This window comes from Artibeus jamaicensis, unplaced genomic scaffold (assembly GCF_021234435.1).
Source record: "Artibeus jamaicensis isolate MK-2021 breed Jamaican fruit bat unplaced genomic scaffold, CSHL_Jam_final contig_415, whole genome shotgun sequence".
Taxonomy (NCBI): domain Eukaryota; kingdom Metazoa; phylum Chordata; class Mammalia; order Chiroptera; family Phyllostomidae; genus Artibeus; species Artibeus jamaicensis.
In genome coordinates, this window is record NW_026521823.1 from 40148857 (window position 1) to 40168142 (window position 19286).

The window sequence follows — 19286 nt, forward strand, 5'->3', positions numbered from 1 at the left end:
TAGCTCTGCCGCAAACCTGAGATGAGCTCTCAGGTTCAAGGTCTTGAGTTCAGGCCCCATTGCACCACGTACTGGATGAAACACGTGGCGCTAAATGAACCTCTTCACTTTCATCCGTCACATGAGTTAATAACCATTCAGGGTTCAGAATCGAATGAGACGGTGGATATAAAAGTGATTGTAAGTAACAGGCTCTGTGTATGTTAAGTAATCTTAAGCTGAATTAATATACAGAACACTTAGGAAGGCACAGAATACCGTATACCTTATTATAAACTCCCGAGGGCAGACACAAGACTTTGCTTGCACAGGAGGAAATACCTGGTGAGTGGATTTGACTGTGAAACTCTTGCCAGAGCCAGAAAAGAAAAACTCAGCCTGTTTGAGGCACACGCTTGTCAGATGCCTGCCCTACCCATGTGCAGGCTCCATGATTGACAGCATCACTGGGCACGTCTGGCTAACTTGAGCTGATGGTTAAAATCCTGCAAAACCAGCTTTATAATTGCGTCTTAAATTTTTAGATGTGGGTGCTTTTTTATTTAGAAAGTGTGCAGTGATGGAGTGTCATCAGACAATGCTGTGTTTCCATGTCTCTTCAAAAAGTTGGGATTTACTTATTGGTTTTAATAAAACTTTTGTAAACACGTAGAAATAGTTTTCACTGCAGTAATTATATATTTTTGAAGGATGGTAAGTCTTCCAAAATTGCCTCTGCTCTGTTCTTGTGGTCAAGGGTAGGGTTTTTTTTCCATTTGAAGAGGTTTCATTTGTTCACGTTGCTTTGAACTAAGCACACGCGCATGTCAGTGAAGGTGCGTGGGCCCTTCGCAGGGTCCCGAGGGCACCAGTACAGGCTGCGGCTTTTCTGCCCGTTCATGTTTGTTTTCTTTGCCCTAAGTGTGGGTGGCACTTTTGTTTATCTTTGTCTTGCGGCAGGATGAGAGTATTTGTGAAAATCACGAATGTTCTTGTTACAGGGGGTCTTTTTGGATGCTCATTTAAAATATTCATGTGTGAGAAATGAATGAAATTGTGTGTTTTTTTCTAATTTTTACTTTAAGTTATGTGTTTAAAAAACACTAACGCACAGAACGTGTGGCGAGTGATTCTTTATGTAGCCTTACAGGTGAAAACCTAAATGGAGATGGAGTCTGCGTTTTAGATGTGGCTCTTTCGCTGTGCACCATCCTGTGGCCTTTTACTTAGTTTTTCTGTCAGAATTTCAAGAAGTCGAGCAGCCAACAGGTGACACGTGTCCCATTTGTCTTTCCGACTCTAGCTTCTGGGCACGAGAATTGCTGATCAATTACAGCAGTTGTCTCTTAAATGAGCTTTCACACCTGCCTCTGATTTCAGTAGTTAACTGTCTGCCCAATGATGGGATAAGAGGGTCCTCTGGCCATTTTACAGCTTGTTCTGCCTGTCTGTGCAGTGAGGGGAGGGCAGTTAGCCAGGCGGGCACAAAGGGGTGTTCATCCGCCCTACCACACACATCTGCTCGTGACTGGAGGCAGCTGAGACTACTTACTGAAGTCGCCTTAAGAAGACAGTGGCATTCCGTGCTCTACAGAGCTTTTACTGACGACGTGCGTCTTCATGTGAAAAGAAAAACCAAGCCCACCAAGTTCATTTTATAAACAGTGACAGACTTTTAAAAGTGTGCTTTGAATTAGCAAACATGAGTCACACCCTCCCGAGACCGTCGCTACCTCTGGGTTGATCTTCCTCTAGGCGAGCACCTTACAAGGGTGCCCATCCTGGTCCTTGTCATAGATGCTATGAAGCCATTGCCCTGCTAACCTGAAGCGGTCCTGATGATGAATTAATGTTTAAACTGTCTGTCGGGTGATGTTTTCTCACTCGTAGAATGGGGGGCATAGTACGTCACAGTACCAACGAAAACGAAACGGGGTTCTGCTCTACGGCGCCTGGCGTGGGCGCGCGGCCTGGTGTGAGTGATCCGTGAACAGCAGCCAGTACTCCATAAACACTGTTCCACTGAACTTTTTTCCCTGGTGTCTGTTCAGAGACTTTGGAAGCAGAACAGTGGGAGATTGCACAAGCATTGCTCGATAGGTTGATCGTGTAAAATTCTGTCTTTAATATACTTAAAAATTACTTAACTGACAACTTGTTGGGAATTACCTATTTTAATTTTGTCTTTTGGAAAAAAATAGGTAAATCTTCAATGATTATTGTTCTTCACTTTAGGAGAGAATCACATGACACATGTCATTTTAATGACAGCAAATACAAGTACTTACTTGGTTTTGACATCCCACCTTGTTTAAACATAAGAAATGCCTTGACCAAGTGAATAACCCAAGCAGGAGTCACATTTTAGTAATTTTCACATCTTGAATGTCTGAATATTTTTAATTCCGTAAAATGTGTTCGTGCATGTGTCCATGTGTGGTATTTTAGCAGTTCTGTCTAAACGGTTTACGTGCCGGAGCTGCCTAGGAGCGACCCCGGCGGTGCCCCGCCCGCGTCTCACGGTGTCCCTCTCTCTCTCCGTCCAGGCCTGGTCTGCATGAAGTCCAGCACCTCCGTGGTGGAGCTCGTCATGCTGCTGTGCTCCCAGGTACGGGTCGCGCTCGTGGCCACGGCAAGCGGCAGGAGGACGCGAGGTGGGATGTTTGGGCCTGTGTGTGCGTTCATGTCGTCCAGACCTCTGTCTGTCACCCCCGACGGAGACACGCTTTCCCCTGGGGGACCCCGCGGTGCGGGCACCTCGTCTCCGTCTCCCTCTGCTGCGCTGGGAGCTTGCTGACTCCGCCCCACCCTCCCGCACCTTCTGCTGTCCCCGTCCCTTCCCTCTGACACACGCATGAGCCAGATCTGTCACTGATCTTCTGACACCCTTCTTCATCTCCCACCTCTTAGATGGTGCAGTAGGATTTATCATTGTGTTTGTTGTTTATGCGACTTCTTTGTCAGAGTAGACATCATGAAAACTAAGGGCTTTTTTTCATACAATAACTGACAGTGAAATACAGCTTGTCAGTGAGTGGTGTTTGATATGATGCCTTTCTGTTTTCTTTTTTTAATGGAATTTGTATTCACAGAAGATTCTAAAAATCTACTTATCCTGTTTTTCTTTAGTAATCAGAATTAGAAATAGAATTGTAATTTTTGGGTATTATCCCTTAGCAATTATAAGGAAACTAAATGTGTACACACACACACACTACATTTTTCCGATAAAGGAACTAATGGTCTCCCTTCTCACCAGCTCTTTCACGTCTCCTAATGATTCTGATTTTAAGGAGAAATACTCTGTAATGTGAGAATGGAAACAGGTCTCATATACATTTTGTAGTGAGTAATTGTTAAATTTATCCCTAGTTTCCTCCATAAAGAAAAATGCATTGAAACTGTGTCCAGTCACTGGCCTAGGTTCTAGCTCACTCCCAAATGAAAAACAATATGGCTTCAGCACATCCTTTAAAACATCAGCAAGAACAAAACAGCCTGAACTTACCTATTGTTTTCCAGTCTTCAGGTTTACTTTCTTCAAGACTGCATTCATAGGGAGATTCCTAGGTCCATTTGCCCCTGTTCAGCCCAGAAGAATATTAATAAGTTGTTCAAGGAAGAAGCATCCCAGCCCAAGTTCATCTGCAAGGCGTCAGAAAGGTGTCACCTAATTCCAGAGCCCTGAGTTCGAGAGACATTCCGAGAGCTCTAGCTGGATCTTTTAGGGCCGTAATGATGCACATTTTTGAAGAGTCCGTTTATGGAGAAGAAAGAGCGTGAATTCCGCGTTCCTTCGCCCTGGCCCTGGCCACAGTCGGGAGGACTGCCGGGGAGAGCGGCTCTGGGGTCGGGTGTCTTTGATGGCCTCGTCCTCCGATCGCAGGTTCAACATTACTCATCTGCGGCTCCAGGAAGCCCTGCCATTAAGGGCCCTGGAGAGGAAACCTCGCCTCGGATATCGATCGGGAGGAAGAGGGAGAAACCCGAGCTCTCTGGGCACTGCACTTACTGCCAGTGTCTCAGCTAAGCAATTACAGACATGGCACTCGTTTGATTTTTAAGTTGCGTTTTTTAAATAATTCAGAGTGCATTTAAATATTTCAGGTGGTTAATTGATTAAATATACCTCAGAAAGATACTTAGAGTATATGTTATAAACAATACTCCAGTTGTGTTATTTTCTGTTAAACTGAAATGCCTCTTTCACAAAATATTTTTTAAGAAGCCAATGAGTAATCTCACTGCAATTTAGGTGGGAGGAGTTTATATTCTGCTTTCAAATTAGCTCATAAAACCATCTTCGTACGGCGTTGATTATTCCACAGATGTATAAGACCTTGGTTTTAAGGTCACAAAAAAATGGGCCTCTCAGAAGTTTCTAAAAATAGTCCACCCTTCTTCTACACTACTCACATTCGACGTGATTTATATTGTGTTTCACCCATTAGGCCGGCATCCTTAGCAGTGCCCGACTTCTGATGAACAGAGTAGAGAGAGCCAGCGCTGCTCGGGGAGGCGGGGTTCTCGGCCACAGGCCTCATTGCGCCCCTTCCACGCACAGCCACCCGCTGAGCCGCCCGGTTGCAGCGGCCGCGGCACTGGCGCGCCTCTGCAGGCCGGCTGCCCGCAGGGAGGGCCCTGAAGGAATGCTCCGAGCTGCAGAGTTCTAAGTCGTCTTTTTAAAAATACGTAATCTTCATTACACTTTCTCCCCATTACCACGTAGTCTCCTTATACCCTCTCCTCCCAGCAGTCACCACCACGCCTTCCATGTCCGTGAGTCTTTTTTCTTTTCTGCTCAGCCCCCTCCCCAGCTGCCCCCACTAGCAGTCATCTTTCTGTTTTATTTTACAGTTGGCCCTTTTTTGTGGTATTGTTACCTCCGTGTTATTATGACGATCAGTTATTACTACTAATAAAATGCTTGAAAATCAGCATGAATAACTACCTTGATGCAATATATTTAACATATATAACTTTTTACAGTGGGAAAGACAATCGAACTATTAGCCACACTGTGTTTTAATTCTTAGTTAAAATAAGTTTTCAATGCAAATAGAATATTCCAGTTTATTTCCTTAAAATGTGCTTTACTTATTTCTAAATTCAGATAAACCACCACAGGGCAAAGTTTTGTTTACGGAGAATAGGTAGCGGAGGGATGAACACGCAGAGAAAACGCAGCATCTCTTGCAGCATTTGTTTGTCTTTCATTTGCCTCAACCCATTAAATGCTTTTGTTTTTTATGCCTTTTATTTTGGAAATGTTACGTTTACCACTATAATTATTAAGGATATTAGATTTTCCATCTCGTCTAAACTCCTGATTAAACGTACTATTGCCAGTGGTTTGTGTGCAAAATATGGTCTAAATTTACATGAGATCATGTTACGAGTGTCTGAAGGTACTTGCCAAGGATAATCCAGTTCACGTGGACAGCCTTTCAAACTCCAGGGATGTGCCGTGCAGTCTCCCACCCCGTGGAATTTCTGGTCTCTGTAGGAAACATATTTTGTGTTTTAAGAAGCTATTAGCATTAACATGGTATTGCATTTATTTTTCCACAAATACCAAAACGTTTTTTTAATATTTTGGACATTTTGCTTTTCCATGTGGAATTTATGGCACACAAGGAAATGGTGAGGATTGACTCTTCTCTTTCAGTTTGTATTAGAGTTGCACTTAGCACTTTTTTGAAAAATGGTTTTGTCATTTAGAAATAAAATGAAGTAAAAAAATAACATACTATTCTGACAAAGTCCGTGTTTCATCACTGAAGCGCAGCGTTTGGTGCAGAGCCCTCCGGTCCGACACAGGCCTGGCACTGTCTTCTCCGGCCTTGCTGTGAGTTCTTACAGTCAGGCATGCGTTGGGGGCCTCCCCCCTTCTTTGCGTGCACCTTGTTTGACCATTACCTTAGTCTGAGTGTGCTGGGTTCTTTGATGAATAGCAGATTTGGTTTTCAAGTAAACTTTTTTAGGTACTGTAATAGTTTCTAATTATTTCCAGACTCTTTTTAGGAAGTCTCCGTCAGAAGTCCTCCAGGAAAAATGGAGTGATGTTATCCCGTAGGGTTTCTTTAAGTTTTCCTAAGTAAAGCGTAGCAGATGTCACCGCATTCGTCTGTGCCTTATCTGTCAAGAGAAAACGTTTCATAAATTGAGAAACTTTCATGTAAGAAATAATGCCCCTCAGTATTTAAGTACTTGCTGACTCGAAGCACTGATTAAACAAATATAGGCTTAATAAATCACTTTTATTCTCATTAAAGCCCCAAACGTGTATAAAGGACATAAAGTCGAAGTCAGCCTTGCAAGCTTCTTAGGGTCTGTGTATGAAGTTACTAACATGAGTTAGCCTGTGGTTTTGTTTGCCTTTCTTCTTTTGTAAATTCTTTATAAACTTAAATAAAAAAGGATTTTTGGTGACTTCACTGATGTGATTGGGGCCGTAGCCTAGCTCTTACAAAAGAACCACAACTGAAGCACAGTCTTCCTTTTTCAAGCGGTTGGGCCTTTTAACATTTAAACTTTTCATTTCTCCTCAATATGGTGCAGTTTAGTCAGATGGTGTAATTAGGCACAAAGTCCAGCTTTCGGTCCGCTGTCATGGAGCTGAGGCGGGGGCACAAAGACACAGACGGGACAACTGTGGAGGCCGCGGAAGGGTTTTCGCGCACGAGGACTCGTTGTGGAAAGGGCTGAGGGTGTGTAATAAGATTATGACTGTTGGAAAACTGGGGGTGCGCTAGAATTTTTTAAAACATCTTTGGAAAGAAATGCTATTTATCAGGATGAAGGTGTATCACATTTAGTGATTTAATTAATTTTTGGCTTTTTTTAAGCATTATGATGGTTACCTAAGATTTATTGATGCATTCTTCTATTTCTTGAGTCTAGTGTTGATCTAAACAGTCGCCCAATATGTAGCTTAATTTGAAATCAGTAAAGAATCAAAATTGTGGTATGATATTTTAAATGGAATATCATGAAATACTACCTATATAGGGTTCAGAGCATTGGTCCTGTGAGCCCGGAACAAGATTTTGTGGAAGGCTTCATTGAGACAGACCGAAGAGAGACCCCTGAAAGCCGATAGCCCTTCTCCCAGCCTCGGCAGAGGAGGAATTGCAGGCCTCGCAAGCAGTCTGGGCGCGGCCGGGAGGGAAGCCGGCTGCCCGGGCGCAGCCTCACTTGGGGCAGGCGGCGCGTCCGAGAGGGAGCGCCGGACTGTCCGCTGGGGCTTGTCCAGCCGTCGGGGGAGAGACCCTTTCCCTGGCACTGCTTGAAACAGCTCTTTCCTCGGGCATTTTCAACATGAAACATGACAGTGTGTAAGTGGGACAGAACTGGAGTGGTTAACAAATTTCTGGCTTTTGAACAGTATTGGGTATTCTGTGGGCTTTCACCTTTACAGCATGCCAGCGATTTTTAGAAAGTCTAGAGCTACCCTTTCATTCCTGAATATCCCTGCCTTTTTCTCTGGACGATACCTGACACGAACTCTCATGTGTGGTATAACATCATATCAAAGTCAAAGGGGCAGCCCTGGCTGGTGCGGTTCAGTGGATTGAATGCCCACCTGCACACCAAAGAATCACTGGTTCGATTCCCAGTCAGAGCACATGCCTAGCAGCTCTGGTCCCCAGACGGGGGCATGCGAGAGGCAACCCTGTATTTCTCAAGGTCAAAAGGGCAAATTGGGCATTTAAAAATTTTAGAGTTCCTATGATTATATCATCTTTCTTGACACTAAGTGTGTAATATGTCTCAAGTATAAATAAAAGTTAAGCAGGAGACTTCCGGTCAGGATAGAGGCGTAGGTAGACACGCTTCACCTCCTTGCACAACCTTAGAAAGAATTACAACCAGCTTCAAAACAAAAAATAAGAACTGCCAGAAAATCAAACTGTATGGGCGTCTGACAAGCAAGGATTTAAAGAGGCCATATTCGTCCCGGTGAGGAGGAGGGGTGGAGAGGAGGGGCCGGGCAGAGAGGACCTGACCCGGCGGTGGCGAGGCCGCGGCGGTCCCGCAGTCCCAGGTGGTGGATGCAGGTCAGGAGCGCTCCCTGGGGACCACGATCCCAACGCCGGGCCAGGCGGCACCGCCTGGGTTACGGTGCCGGGAAGTAGAGCTTTGTAACTTCGGGCTGTAAACATGAGGGGTCGGGTGGCAGAAGGAACCGCCGGTCTCTCAGGAGAGTCCGTTTACAGGAACCACACAGCCCTAGACCACACGCAAACCCACCTGCTGAGAACCACCACCAGGGCAACAGCTAGGGGGCGCCAGTCACGTGTGGGGAGAGATCGAAGTGGCTGCAGGCGGGGCGAGTGCTGAGCGGGCCTCCAGCAGCCAGGCAGCAGCACTGTGCCCTGTCCGGCCTCTCCCCCAGGCAGAGCCACAAAGCAGTGAAGCAAGTCGCCCCCCCCCCCCCCGCCTTAACACCTCAGGCTCCGCCCCATGCAACCTCACAGGTGCACTAAGACACGGAGTCAGAGCAGCTCCGCCCAGTACACAATAACAAGCACAGAGAAGGCCAAAGTAAGGAGGCAAAGAAACAGGACCCAAATGAAAGATCAGAACAAAACCCAAGAAAAAGGACTAAAGGAAACAGAGTAACCAACCTTCAGATGCAGAGTCCAAAACAGCAGTGATCAGGATGCTGAGAGAACTCCCTGGCTCCGGCCACAGCGTAAGGGAAGAAATGAAGCCGAAGCGAGATACAAATCCACAGGGAACCAACGGGGAAGGGAAGGAAGATGGAGTCCAAATGAATGATTTGGAACATGAGGAAGAAACCAACAGTCAACCAGGACAGAAAGAAGAAACAAGAATTTGTAAAAAATGAGTGAGTAAGAAGACACCGGGGCATCTCCAAAAGTGGCGACATCCGAATCACAGGGGGGCCAAAAGGGGCAGAGGAAGAGGAAGACATTGAAAACTTATTTGAAAAATAACGAAAGAAAACTCCCCTAATTTGGCAGAGGAAATAGACATACAGGTGCTGGAAGCATGGTCTCAAGACAAGGTGGGCCCAAAGAGGACCACGCCAAGACACGTCGTAATTAAAACGCCAAAGGTTAAAGAGAGAGTCTGAGAAGTGGCAAGAGAAAAGGAGACTATTACCTGCAAAGGAGTTCCCATAAGACTGTCAGCTGATCTTTCAGAACAAAATTTGAAGGGACTGGCAAGAAGTAGTCAAAGTGATGAAAACTAAAGATGTACATCGGAGATGACTCTATCCAGCAAAGCTATTCATTTAGAATGGAAGTGTTCCCAGATAAGGTCAAGTTAAAGGAGTTCATAGTCATCAAGCCTTTATTATATGAAATGTTAAAGGGACTTATCTAAGAAAAAGAAGATAAAAAATATGAACAATAAAATGGCAACAAACTCACAGCTATCAACAACTGAATCTAAAAAAACAAAAGCCAAGGAAACAACTAGAACAGGAACAGAATCACAAAAATGGAGGTTATTTGGGGGCTTATCAGCTGGGAGGGGGAAGAGGGAGAACTGGGGGAAGGGTACAGGGAATAAGAAGCATCATTGGTAGGTACAAAGTAGACGGGGAGGTTAAGAACAGTATGTACAGGAAATGGAGAAGCCAAAGAACTGATAGGCACGACCCAGGGGCATGAACTGGAGGGGTAACTGCCGGAGGGAAGGGCAGTGCCAGCGGAGGGGGGCAAAGGGAAAATGGGGACAACTGTAATAGCATAATTAATATGCTTTTAAAAAATTAAGCAGATTGAAAATGTGATGTTGCATGTATTGGCAACCTGGGTCACAATAAAGAATTTAAAATATTAGACAATATGGAGAAAATTATATAGTAGAACTGTAGACATTTTGGGGGAAAGTTATAAAAATTGAATGAGCAGAAAATCTCTGTTGAATCTCGGGGAGAGTGCCTACTGGACCAGGGCAGCAGGAGGTGGCTCCGTTCTTGGCCATCTGCCCTCGGAAACTGAATCAAAGGTGCAAAGAGTATGTGACCCAGAAGACTTCTGATAATGTACATGAGGTGTTTTAGCACTGATGTGTTTCAGTGGGACAAGGGCGGGCGTATAGTAAGTTTTGAGTCAATTGCTTTTATGCTATAAAATCGTTTTCCCTAAGCTCCCTATAATGCATGTGGGACTCAGACATGATCTAACTTTCCATTCTTGTGTATTAGACACTTCACATTCAACCCAGAGTATAGACCGAGAAGGGAAATCAGGGATGAACAAAACTTCCGAACTCATCGGTGTGAAAAGGGTTAAGTACAAAAATGAGAAATGACGGTCCTAGCCTCATGTCTGAATTCTCTTAGTTCTGCTAAAGTTGGGGCAAGGGCAAATCAGTGAGCCTGGCTGCTCACAGGTGACACCTGTGGGCACTGGCATTTCTGGGGCGGAGCAGCAGTGCTGTCCAGCCGGAGGTGCGGGGCCCCGATCCCCGGCAGATCTCCTCCCACCCTGCTGCCCCACTCCTTCAGGCGGTTCCCCCCAGATTTATTTTCTCTGTGTATGTCACATCCGTCCCTCAGGCACTTCACAGCCACTCCGAAAGGTGGGGCGACTGGCGGGGAGCTGCTCGGTCAGGGCACACACTCAACCCAAGAATCGGCCATGGAAGGCGAATGAGTGGAACCGCAAATCCATGTGTCTCAGAAAGACCCAGTAACAAAAGGAAAATAGTGAAAACTGTTGATATGTTTTGCAGTTTTACTACTGTTGTACATTTTCTTGTTTTAAATTTTTTTCTCTGGCCTATGTCTGTTTCGGCATACTTTATTTTTGTGGCTGTCACGTCACAAGTGACTCTTAGCGCCCTCCTTTCCTTCTGTTGCGCATTTCCTCGTAGCCGAGTGTGCAGTTATGGCTGTGTGGACGACTACAGATTCTCGGGAAGTTGGCACAGTGGGACCCAGTCTCGAACGCCCTTCCCCGGCTTCCTCCAGCCAGGCCAGCTTATCTGAGTGGGGTCCCCAGGCCCCACCATGCAGATGCCGTTGGCAGGATGCTGTCCGCGAGGCCTCAGGCAGCCTCCGGCCTCTGCCTCCCGCACGGGCGTTCATTCGTGTGCGTTCTGTTCCTTGCACCGATGCAGTCGCCTCCCCTGGGAAAACATGGAACTGCCGTCACTTCGCGGCCCCCCAGTTCCTTCAGACGCCGTCCTCCAGGAGGCCTTGCCGGCGTGGCACCGCACTGCACGGCTCTGATCTCTCCAGCTGCCCCTTGGCGTCGGAGTGCCGGTGTCTAGGTGGGAAACGGGTGTCCCTGTTCACGTTTTAACGGAACGACTTCATAGGCGATAAAGGCCTGATTGTGCAGTATTTCCACTCACGTCAAAGCGTTCCTTGCAGCCAGTGGAGAACAGGATTGTGCTGCCCCTTCACCACACTTTTATCCTCACTCAAGGCAGCGTTTATCGATCTAAGGGAGTCAGGCGAGAGGGGGGAGAGAGAGACACCGGTCAGTACTTTCCCTGAGCCCTGACCAAGGGTTGAACCCGAAACCTTTTGGTGCGACGTTCCAGCCAACAGAGCCTCTCGGCCAGAGCTGCTGCTTGTATTTATTCAGCATTTACCGAGAGTATTTAAAACTGTCCAAAAGGAAGGACCACTTAAGGGTGGCACCGAACCCTTAGTTCTTCCACAGCGCAGCCCCTTTCTGCACGCTGCGTTTGTGGTTGTGCCGCATGCTTACACCACGACACGGTTTGTGCTGTGTTGCCGGTGCCTCTTCTGCCCTGTGCACTGCAGCGCCATCCACAGCACGCTCAGTGCGGCTGTCTGTGACCTAATGAGTTCAGGGTTAGAGGCAGGCAGCAGGTAAAGCATCTAGACCCCCAAATCTGCCACGTTAGCCATTTTTAAGTGTGCAGTTAAGTGGCCTTAATGTTGCATTATGATTATTTATTTTCAAAGCATGACAACGCCCCAAACAAAAGCTCCGCGCGCTGAGCAGTGGTAATTCGTTCCCCTGCGTCTCCCCCAGACTCTGGCCTCTCTCCGGCCTGTGTCTTCTCTGTGACGGGCCCGTTCACCGTATCTGGTGTGGGTGGAGTCACACAGTGCTGTCCCTCATGTCTGGTCTGTTTCTTAACTAGGGTTTTCGGTGAAATGGGTATCGCAGCTTCATCCCTTTTTAGGGTGGAACACCAGTGCATTCTCTGCAGAGCACTGGACTTGTTTACTCCTTAACCTTTCGATGGGCCCTGGGTTGTTTCCACCTTTGGATTCTCGTGGATAGTGCTGCTGTGACACTGGCCAACGGGAATGTGTTTGACTCCATTTTCTATTCTTTTAGGCTTATTCCTAGGAGTTGAATTGCTGAGCAAAGTGCTAATTCTGTGTTTATCTTTTCAAGAAATTGCCAAAGGGTTCTCCACAAAGGCCGCTCCATTTTACCTTTCCACGAGGAGAGGACAGGTTTTCCAGTGATTCCGCATCATCTCCAACACTTAGCTCTTTTTGTTTTCATTTGCCTTTGTTTTTCACTTCAGTCTTCCCCATGGCGTGAAGGGACGCCCTGCGGTTTTCATTTGCATTTCCCTGGTGACCAGCGACACACCTTCTGGCCTGCCTGTAGGTCCACCTGTCGGTCATGTGTGTCCTCTTGGCATAGCTGTCTGTCCGGTTCTTTCTCTTTTCTTAAGCTGGGCGTTTCTGTTGTGCAGTGTACGCGTTGTTTACTTTTTCTGGGTGTTACACCCTTATCAGGCGTGTGGTAGGAAGAGATTGTCTCCTGTTATCTGGGTCATTTTCCTTCCCCCTGTAGTGCTCTTGGATGCACCAAGCCTTTAATTTTAATAATGCCCAGTTGATCTATTTTTGTTGTTATTGTTGCCTGGGCTTCAGTGTCCTATCAAATAACTCACGGCAAATCCAAGCCCATGGAGATTATCCGTACATTTTGTCTGGTAGTTTTATAGTTCTAGTTCCCAAATCTAGGTCCACGTGGAGTTAATTTTCACGTGCACCGAGGGACAGGGACACAACTTGGTTCTTGTTCCTGTGCGTGTCTGGCTCTTTCAGCACCTCTGGTCGAAGAGACTGCGCTTTCCCTACCACACGGTCTCAAGGCCCTTGTTGAAAATCAGCTGTGCACAGATGCCCAAGATGATTTCTAATGCAAAAGCAGTGCCTGTGCATTAGAAGTAAAATAATTTTTAGTATCGTAAGGCTAAATGAAAACTCTGTTTACCTCCTGTTTTCAGTGCTTACGAGTTCCCTGAATGTGTGCCCTTTCAAACTCAGTTTCTGCACAGAAATGCAAAGTTCTTCTTCCATTAGCAGCGTCAGCGAAAGCCACTGTCAGCGCAGCCGCGGTCCCCAGGTTGCTGGGTCTGCCTCGCGCTCTCGAGCGGCGCTGTCTAGTAGAGACCTGTGCCCCAGGATATTTAAGTTTTCTAATAACCACATTTAAAGAGGTGAGACTTTTTAGTATTGTATTTTACTTAACCTGAATGTAACGTCAGCACGTAACCATTATAAAAACTCATTAATGAGATACTTTACACCCCCATTTCTGTAGGCCTTCTCTCCAGGCAGGTGTCTGTTTTGCGTGCAGAATGCGGGTCAGTCCCAGCAGCCACATTGCAAGTGTTTGCAGACACCGTGTGCTCAGGGCATCTGTTCCCTCCATGCGGGTGACAGTCTGCCTTGGACATTCCGATGTTAGTGTCGCCCAAAGACGGACCAGCCGCTCCAGAGCCCAGGCGGAGGCCGGCTGTGTGCCTGAGAGCCCCGCACTGGGTTGACCAGGTCAATAACCCGTGTTTCCCTGCAGAACTCTCACTCCAGCTGCTGCACGACTTTTCGTGAATAAACGTGGGACGTGGGCGGAAACCACACAATTCTACCTCGTGCCTGTGAAGCATAGCAGGGTCTCAGCGTTCGAGGTTTAATGCTGGAAGTGCCCTCTGTTCTCCAGTGGTGTCGCAGATAACTGGCGCAGAGTGATTTGTCATCTGCGAGGCACGACCAGAGGCCGCGTGCTGCAGTTTGGGTGTGGGGGAGCCCGGGGGGGAGCAGAGTCCCGGCAGCCCCATGAGGCGTGGCTGCTCCTGCTCTCTGCAGATTATAGTTGACATACAGTGATCTGTTAGCTTCAGGTGGATGTTACAGACACATACCTTATACACACACTGCCCGAAGGGTCTAGTACCCATGTGGCCCTGTGCACACTCGGGGAGCTGTCCGAGGGAAGAAAGACACTGCGTCTCACACATTTTTTCTGCTCCTGAGTCCGGGCCTGTGGGATACGTGACAGTGTGCTTACTAAATTCTGACTCGATCGTTACATTTTTTTCTGATTATATATAATGTTAATCTTGGAAAATCTGAAAGCTAAAAAATACAAGGAAACAAATAAAAATAGGTTATAACATTATAGCTAGAGGTAATTATTATGACTATTTTGTGTGTTTCCTGCTAGTAATTTTTCTCTGTGCATGTTTACTGCAATTTTTAAAATAGTGGAGAGCACACTTATATATAACTGTGCAATCTGGTTTTTCTTTTTTACTAAACTAGAATTCTCTAGATCTTTAAATGAGCCCTCATAAATATTAAAATGCTTAAATTTTAAATTTTAAAACTTACCCTTCTTTTTGTTTGACTTAATAAATACATGATCGGTGTCCAAAAAAACCCTTGAAATGTATGGAAAAATATGGAACGACAAGTAAACACTCTTACCCCTCATCTCCTTTCCTCACTTCCTATACCACCCGTTTTTAAAATTAACTTACTTTCCCATTATACTTGACATACAGAATTATATTAGTTTCAGGTGTACAGCAAGACATTTATATAGTTTATGAATTGATCTCCATGGGAAGTCCGGTACCCACCCAGCACCATAAGTAGTTACTACAGTATTGTTGACTGCATTCCTGTAACTCTTTTGTGACTACCAGTTGTACTTCCCAATCCCCTCACCTTTTTCACAAAGCCCCGCAACCCCTTCCCGTCTGGCAGCCATCACTTTAGTCTCTGTGTCCATGTGTCTGTTTCTGTTTTGTTTTTAATTCTTTAGATCCAACATGTCAGTGGAATCGCACGGTACTTGTCTTCCTCTGGTGTCTGGCACTGAGCATAACACCTCCCAGGTCCGCCCTTGCTGCCGCAAGTGGCCAGATTCCGCCCTTTGTGACCAGTACTCCACTGTGTGCACCCATCACACCTTGTCTATCCACGCACCTGTGGGTGGGCACTTGAGTTGCTTCCACGTCTCGGCTCTGGCAACTGACGCTGCAGTGAGCCTCAGTACATCGTGTCCTTTAAAATTGGTGTTTTGCTTTCTTCGGATAAACACCCAGAAGTGGAGTTTCGGGGTCATAAGGGAGTTCTGTTTAAGTTTTTTGAGGAACCTTCTTATTGTTTCCCGCATCGGCTGCATCATGTTACAGTCCCAGTCACTGTGCACGAGGGTCCCCTTTCCCCACGTCCTCGCCAGAACCGCTGTGTGTTGATTTATTGACGCCAGCCATGCTGACTGGTGTGAGATGGTATCTCTTTGTGCTTTTATAATGGTTTTTGTTGTGTGGTAACCGAGGTTCAGACTCGGTTTCTACACCAAAATGCAAAGCTCTTTCTTCCCATTAGCAGCGTCAGCGAAAGCCGCTGTTGGCGCAGCCGCGCTTTCCAGGTCGCTGCATCTGCCTCGCTCTCTCGAGCGGCGCTGTCTCGGAGAGACCTGTATTAGACACTTCACATTAGTAGTATAGTTTAAATTTAGGTGGTCATCAAAAAATAGGAATATGTACAGAGGTCTTGGAATGCATGTTTTAAGAAGTATTAAGTGTCTATTGTATCTTTAGGTTACTCATGAACATTTTCCGAGAAGAGTAACTTCAGCATACCAAGCACTTTCAGACCGTAGTTGAATAAGGCTAGAACTCTAGATGCTAATGGAATAATTTTTTTCAGATTTATATTTTGCTACATCTTTTTTTAAGTTGAGATGTTTGAGTATCACCCCACTGATCACCTAGTCCTCGTTCTGCAGAACCGTGACATTCAAACACCCTCCGGAAGAGAAGTGCCACCCACAGTACAGTGTAGCATGAACAGAGAGCAGCAGGTCGGTCACGGCAGGGACACGCCCTGAGCCCGAAGGAAACGTGTCCTGTGGACAAATGCAAATCTCCCCATGAATCTGGGAAGGGCAGCCATTGTTTCCCAGATTACAGACTGCTGCAGGAGTTCGACTTGCTAAACAGTTTTGAAAGTTCTTTTATCAAACTTTAAGAACTGAAGATACTCAAAACCACATCATTATTAAATCTTACTCTGCATGTTTGAATACCACAAACACACTTTCTAAGTGATGCATATTTATTTTTTAATTTCAAAAAGTGTAAACTTGAAACTTTATTTAAAAAATTGATTCTAGCTTCTTGGTTTTCTACCCAAATAGATCTTAAAATCTGAAACATTTCTTCTATTTCTTATTCAATAAAAGTTGGCATTTCTTGATATTTTTTCCAGTCATTTCTAGTTGCAGTTCTTCCTCAACAGGGAAATGTACCCTCGGCAGCTCAGCCTAGCATGTGAATATCCTTGTATTTTGTATGCTCTTAGATACAGAAAATGCTCTGTGTAAAATAACGCAGATTATTTTTATCATAAATACAAACACATGCATATGTGTGTTCACAGCTATTCATAAGAATATTTGTAATGAGTTGTTCTAAGTGTATTTCCCTACCTTCGTGGTCCGCTGAGTTCCGGGGAATCCTCTTTGTGTTGACTGTGTACGACTCACAGCTTTTCTTTTGCCGACTGACCAGACGTGTTTCCATGTCTCCAACAGCTTTTCCGTGGCTGCCCTTGTGTTGGTGATGTGTCTTTGAACTGCGCATTAATGAGTCATTCCTTATGTTCACTTTTTCCTGTAATGCTTCCAGTGAGCTGTTACTAAAACTGAGCCACAAATGTGAAAAAAGATACTTTAGATGCTTGCATATGTTCTTCTTAGTGTATTTTTGCATTTTTGAAAACACTACTCATCTCTGCTTTTCTACGTAATGTGTTTTTGCTTCCACCCTTGTGCTTATTAACTTTTATAACGTACTGCACAGAATTTATAAGCAGGTCAGTTATGAGCATTCCTCATGAAAATTTCTGCAGACCACGTTACTTTCGGTGTCCACTAGTGATAGGTGCACACCAAGGATATAGCAAGTAAAAAATCACTTCTGGAGTGTTCCAGAAATCCTGAGATCTCAACTTCACCTTTTACTTTTACCTTGAAATACTTTCCACATTTTGAAAGATTTTGAGATGGACTGAGTCTCTAAGGACATAAAATTGCTCTTTTAATTTTATACAAAGCAAGAGGGAGTGAGAAATGTGCGTGGAGCTGACCAGGAGGAAACACTGGTGGGTAAAAGGAACTGTGTCCTGGGTCCGAGATTCCTGCCAGGTCATCTGACTGCCACAGAGCGATTGTGCTGGCAGCATAGGGATTTCATTGTCACCCTTCTGGAACCTATTTGTCTTCAAAGTGTTTCATTTCAAAGGATTCTTAACTTGATACCCAGTTCTCTGAAAAAGTGCTTCATCTTTGGGAAATTTTATGCATCCGTGTAGAAGAGGTAAAAAATCGTGACAGAAGTGTCTAGAGCTGTGGCAGTTCTCTGCCACGGGTATTGAAAGGCAGCCCAGTGAGTTGCCCGGGAAGTTTTTTAAAAGTGCACCGTCTCCGTGAGCCTCACCTGCTTTCTCACGGCTGTTGGCTTCTTCCGGCTGGGGCGAGCACGCGTGCGCCGAAGCGGCAGGAAACCTTCTGGAACAACTGGTAGATCAGACTTTAAATACCCTTTTCCTGCCATTGCCAAGAGGTCATCTTTGTTCAAATGACAGTGAACCATCCTCTCCGTGGGCATGTGTGCATTCTCACATGCACATTTCCATTGTCCCGTGTTCTCTGAGCCCGTGTGTTCGAGAACAGTCAGAGTGATGGGACCCGTCTGGGCCGTTCGCCCGAGCTCGCAGCACCGTGAACCTGAGGGGCCACGGCAGGCAGGCGTCCAGGCCTCCTCCACGCCCTGTGCTTTGGCTGTCACAGAGTTTACACTCCCCCCTTTCGGTGTCTCCCTGGATTAGTTTTGCAGCTCCTTGAAGCAGTTACCCAGTGGTGTGCCCTGGCCAGTGTGGCTCAGCGGGTCGGGCACCATCCTGGGAAGGGTCCTGGGTTCGATTCCCAGTCAGGGCACGTGCCTGGGTTGCAGGTGTGGTCCCCAGTTGGAGCGCAAACAGTAGGCAACTGATTATTGTTTTGCCCACTTTTTCTCCCTTCCTTTCTCTCTCTCTCTCTCTAAAATGAGTAACCATGTCCTCAGCTAAGGATTAAAAAAAAAGAAAAATACTTACGGAAGTACAAAACCAAATGTGCATCAGTATAAAAAGGTATAGTCATTGCCTAACCTAATTCATTAGTCACGTTTTTACCCAATTGATAAGATAACACTTGCAATCTTACAAAATGCCCTGTAGGAGAATGAAATACAATGTCAGAGTTTCCAAGGATCTTAAGAACGGCCTCATTTTGGAGACGTGGATACTTTGGCCATTGTGGTGTATGTCACGAAGTAATTGTGCTCCAACACCACACTCTTCTACAAAGTGAGGCAGACAGTTAAACAGTGTGACGGAGGAGGCCCGGCCCTCGTGGACCAGACTGCTGTCCGAGCCCAGCGGGCATGGTGGGCCTCTGAGGGGTCTGCCGTGCAGTCTTCGTGGCGTGGCTTCTGGGGAGGCTCCGAAAGGACTGCGGGCCCTGTTCTCAGACATGGTTCTGCTGGGTTGGCGCTTCGTACCCACTCCCGTTGGTTCTTTTGTTCAGTGCAGGGGCCCGAGTCCGAGTGGTTCCGTAGATTCGGGAGCATGCAGTCGCTCAGCAGCGGCGAAAATAACAGTGCGGACACACAGCAGGCCGGTCCCTGGCGGCTGACCCCGGAGCGCGGGGCCCTGCCGTTCCCGCAAGGGGCTGTGACCCAGCATGGAGACAGATGTGTCTCCGAGGGGATGGCCTCAGGTGGGTAAAAATACAGAATTCTAAGTGTGGAGGGGGATTACAGTCTAGCTTGGCCCCATTTCCCGTTTCCACAGTTCTGAAGTCATTTCCTTTGCACACTTTGAGGCCTGCTGCTCTGCCAGCATCAGCTCCTATTGCAGTCTCGCCCTTCTCCGCAGGGTGGAGACCTTTCGAGGAGACAGTTCCTGCGGAACTGGGCAGGCTTCCGCGGCAGGCAGACAGTGCACATGTTGGCAAGCAGGTAACTATCAGCACCCAAAAAAT

At 46.3% G+C, this 19286-nt stretch overlaps 1 protein-coding gene across 1 annotated transcript in view; it reads left to right on the forward strand.

Moving 5' to 3' along the window:
• The window catches only part of NBEA (neurobeachin), a 439670-nt gene that overhangs the window by 188782 nt on the left and 231602 nt on the right, over positions 1–19286 (forward strand). Inside the window, exon 34 of the mRNA XM_053665561.1 lies at positions 2526–2587. Coding sequence (XP_053521536.1) covers positions 2526–2587 — 62 coding nt within the window. The remainder of the gene's footprint in view (positions 1–2525; positions 2588–19286) is intronic.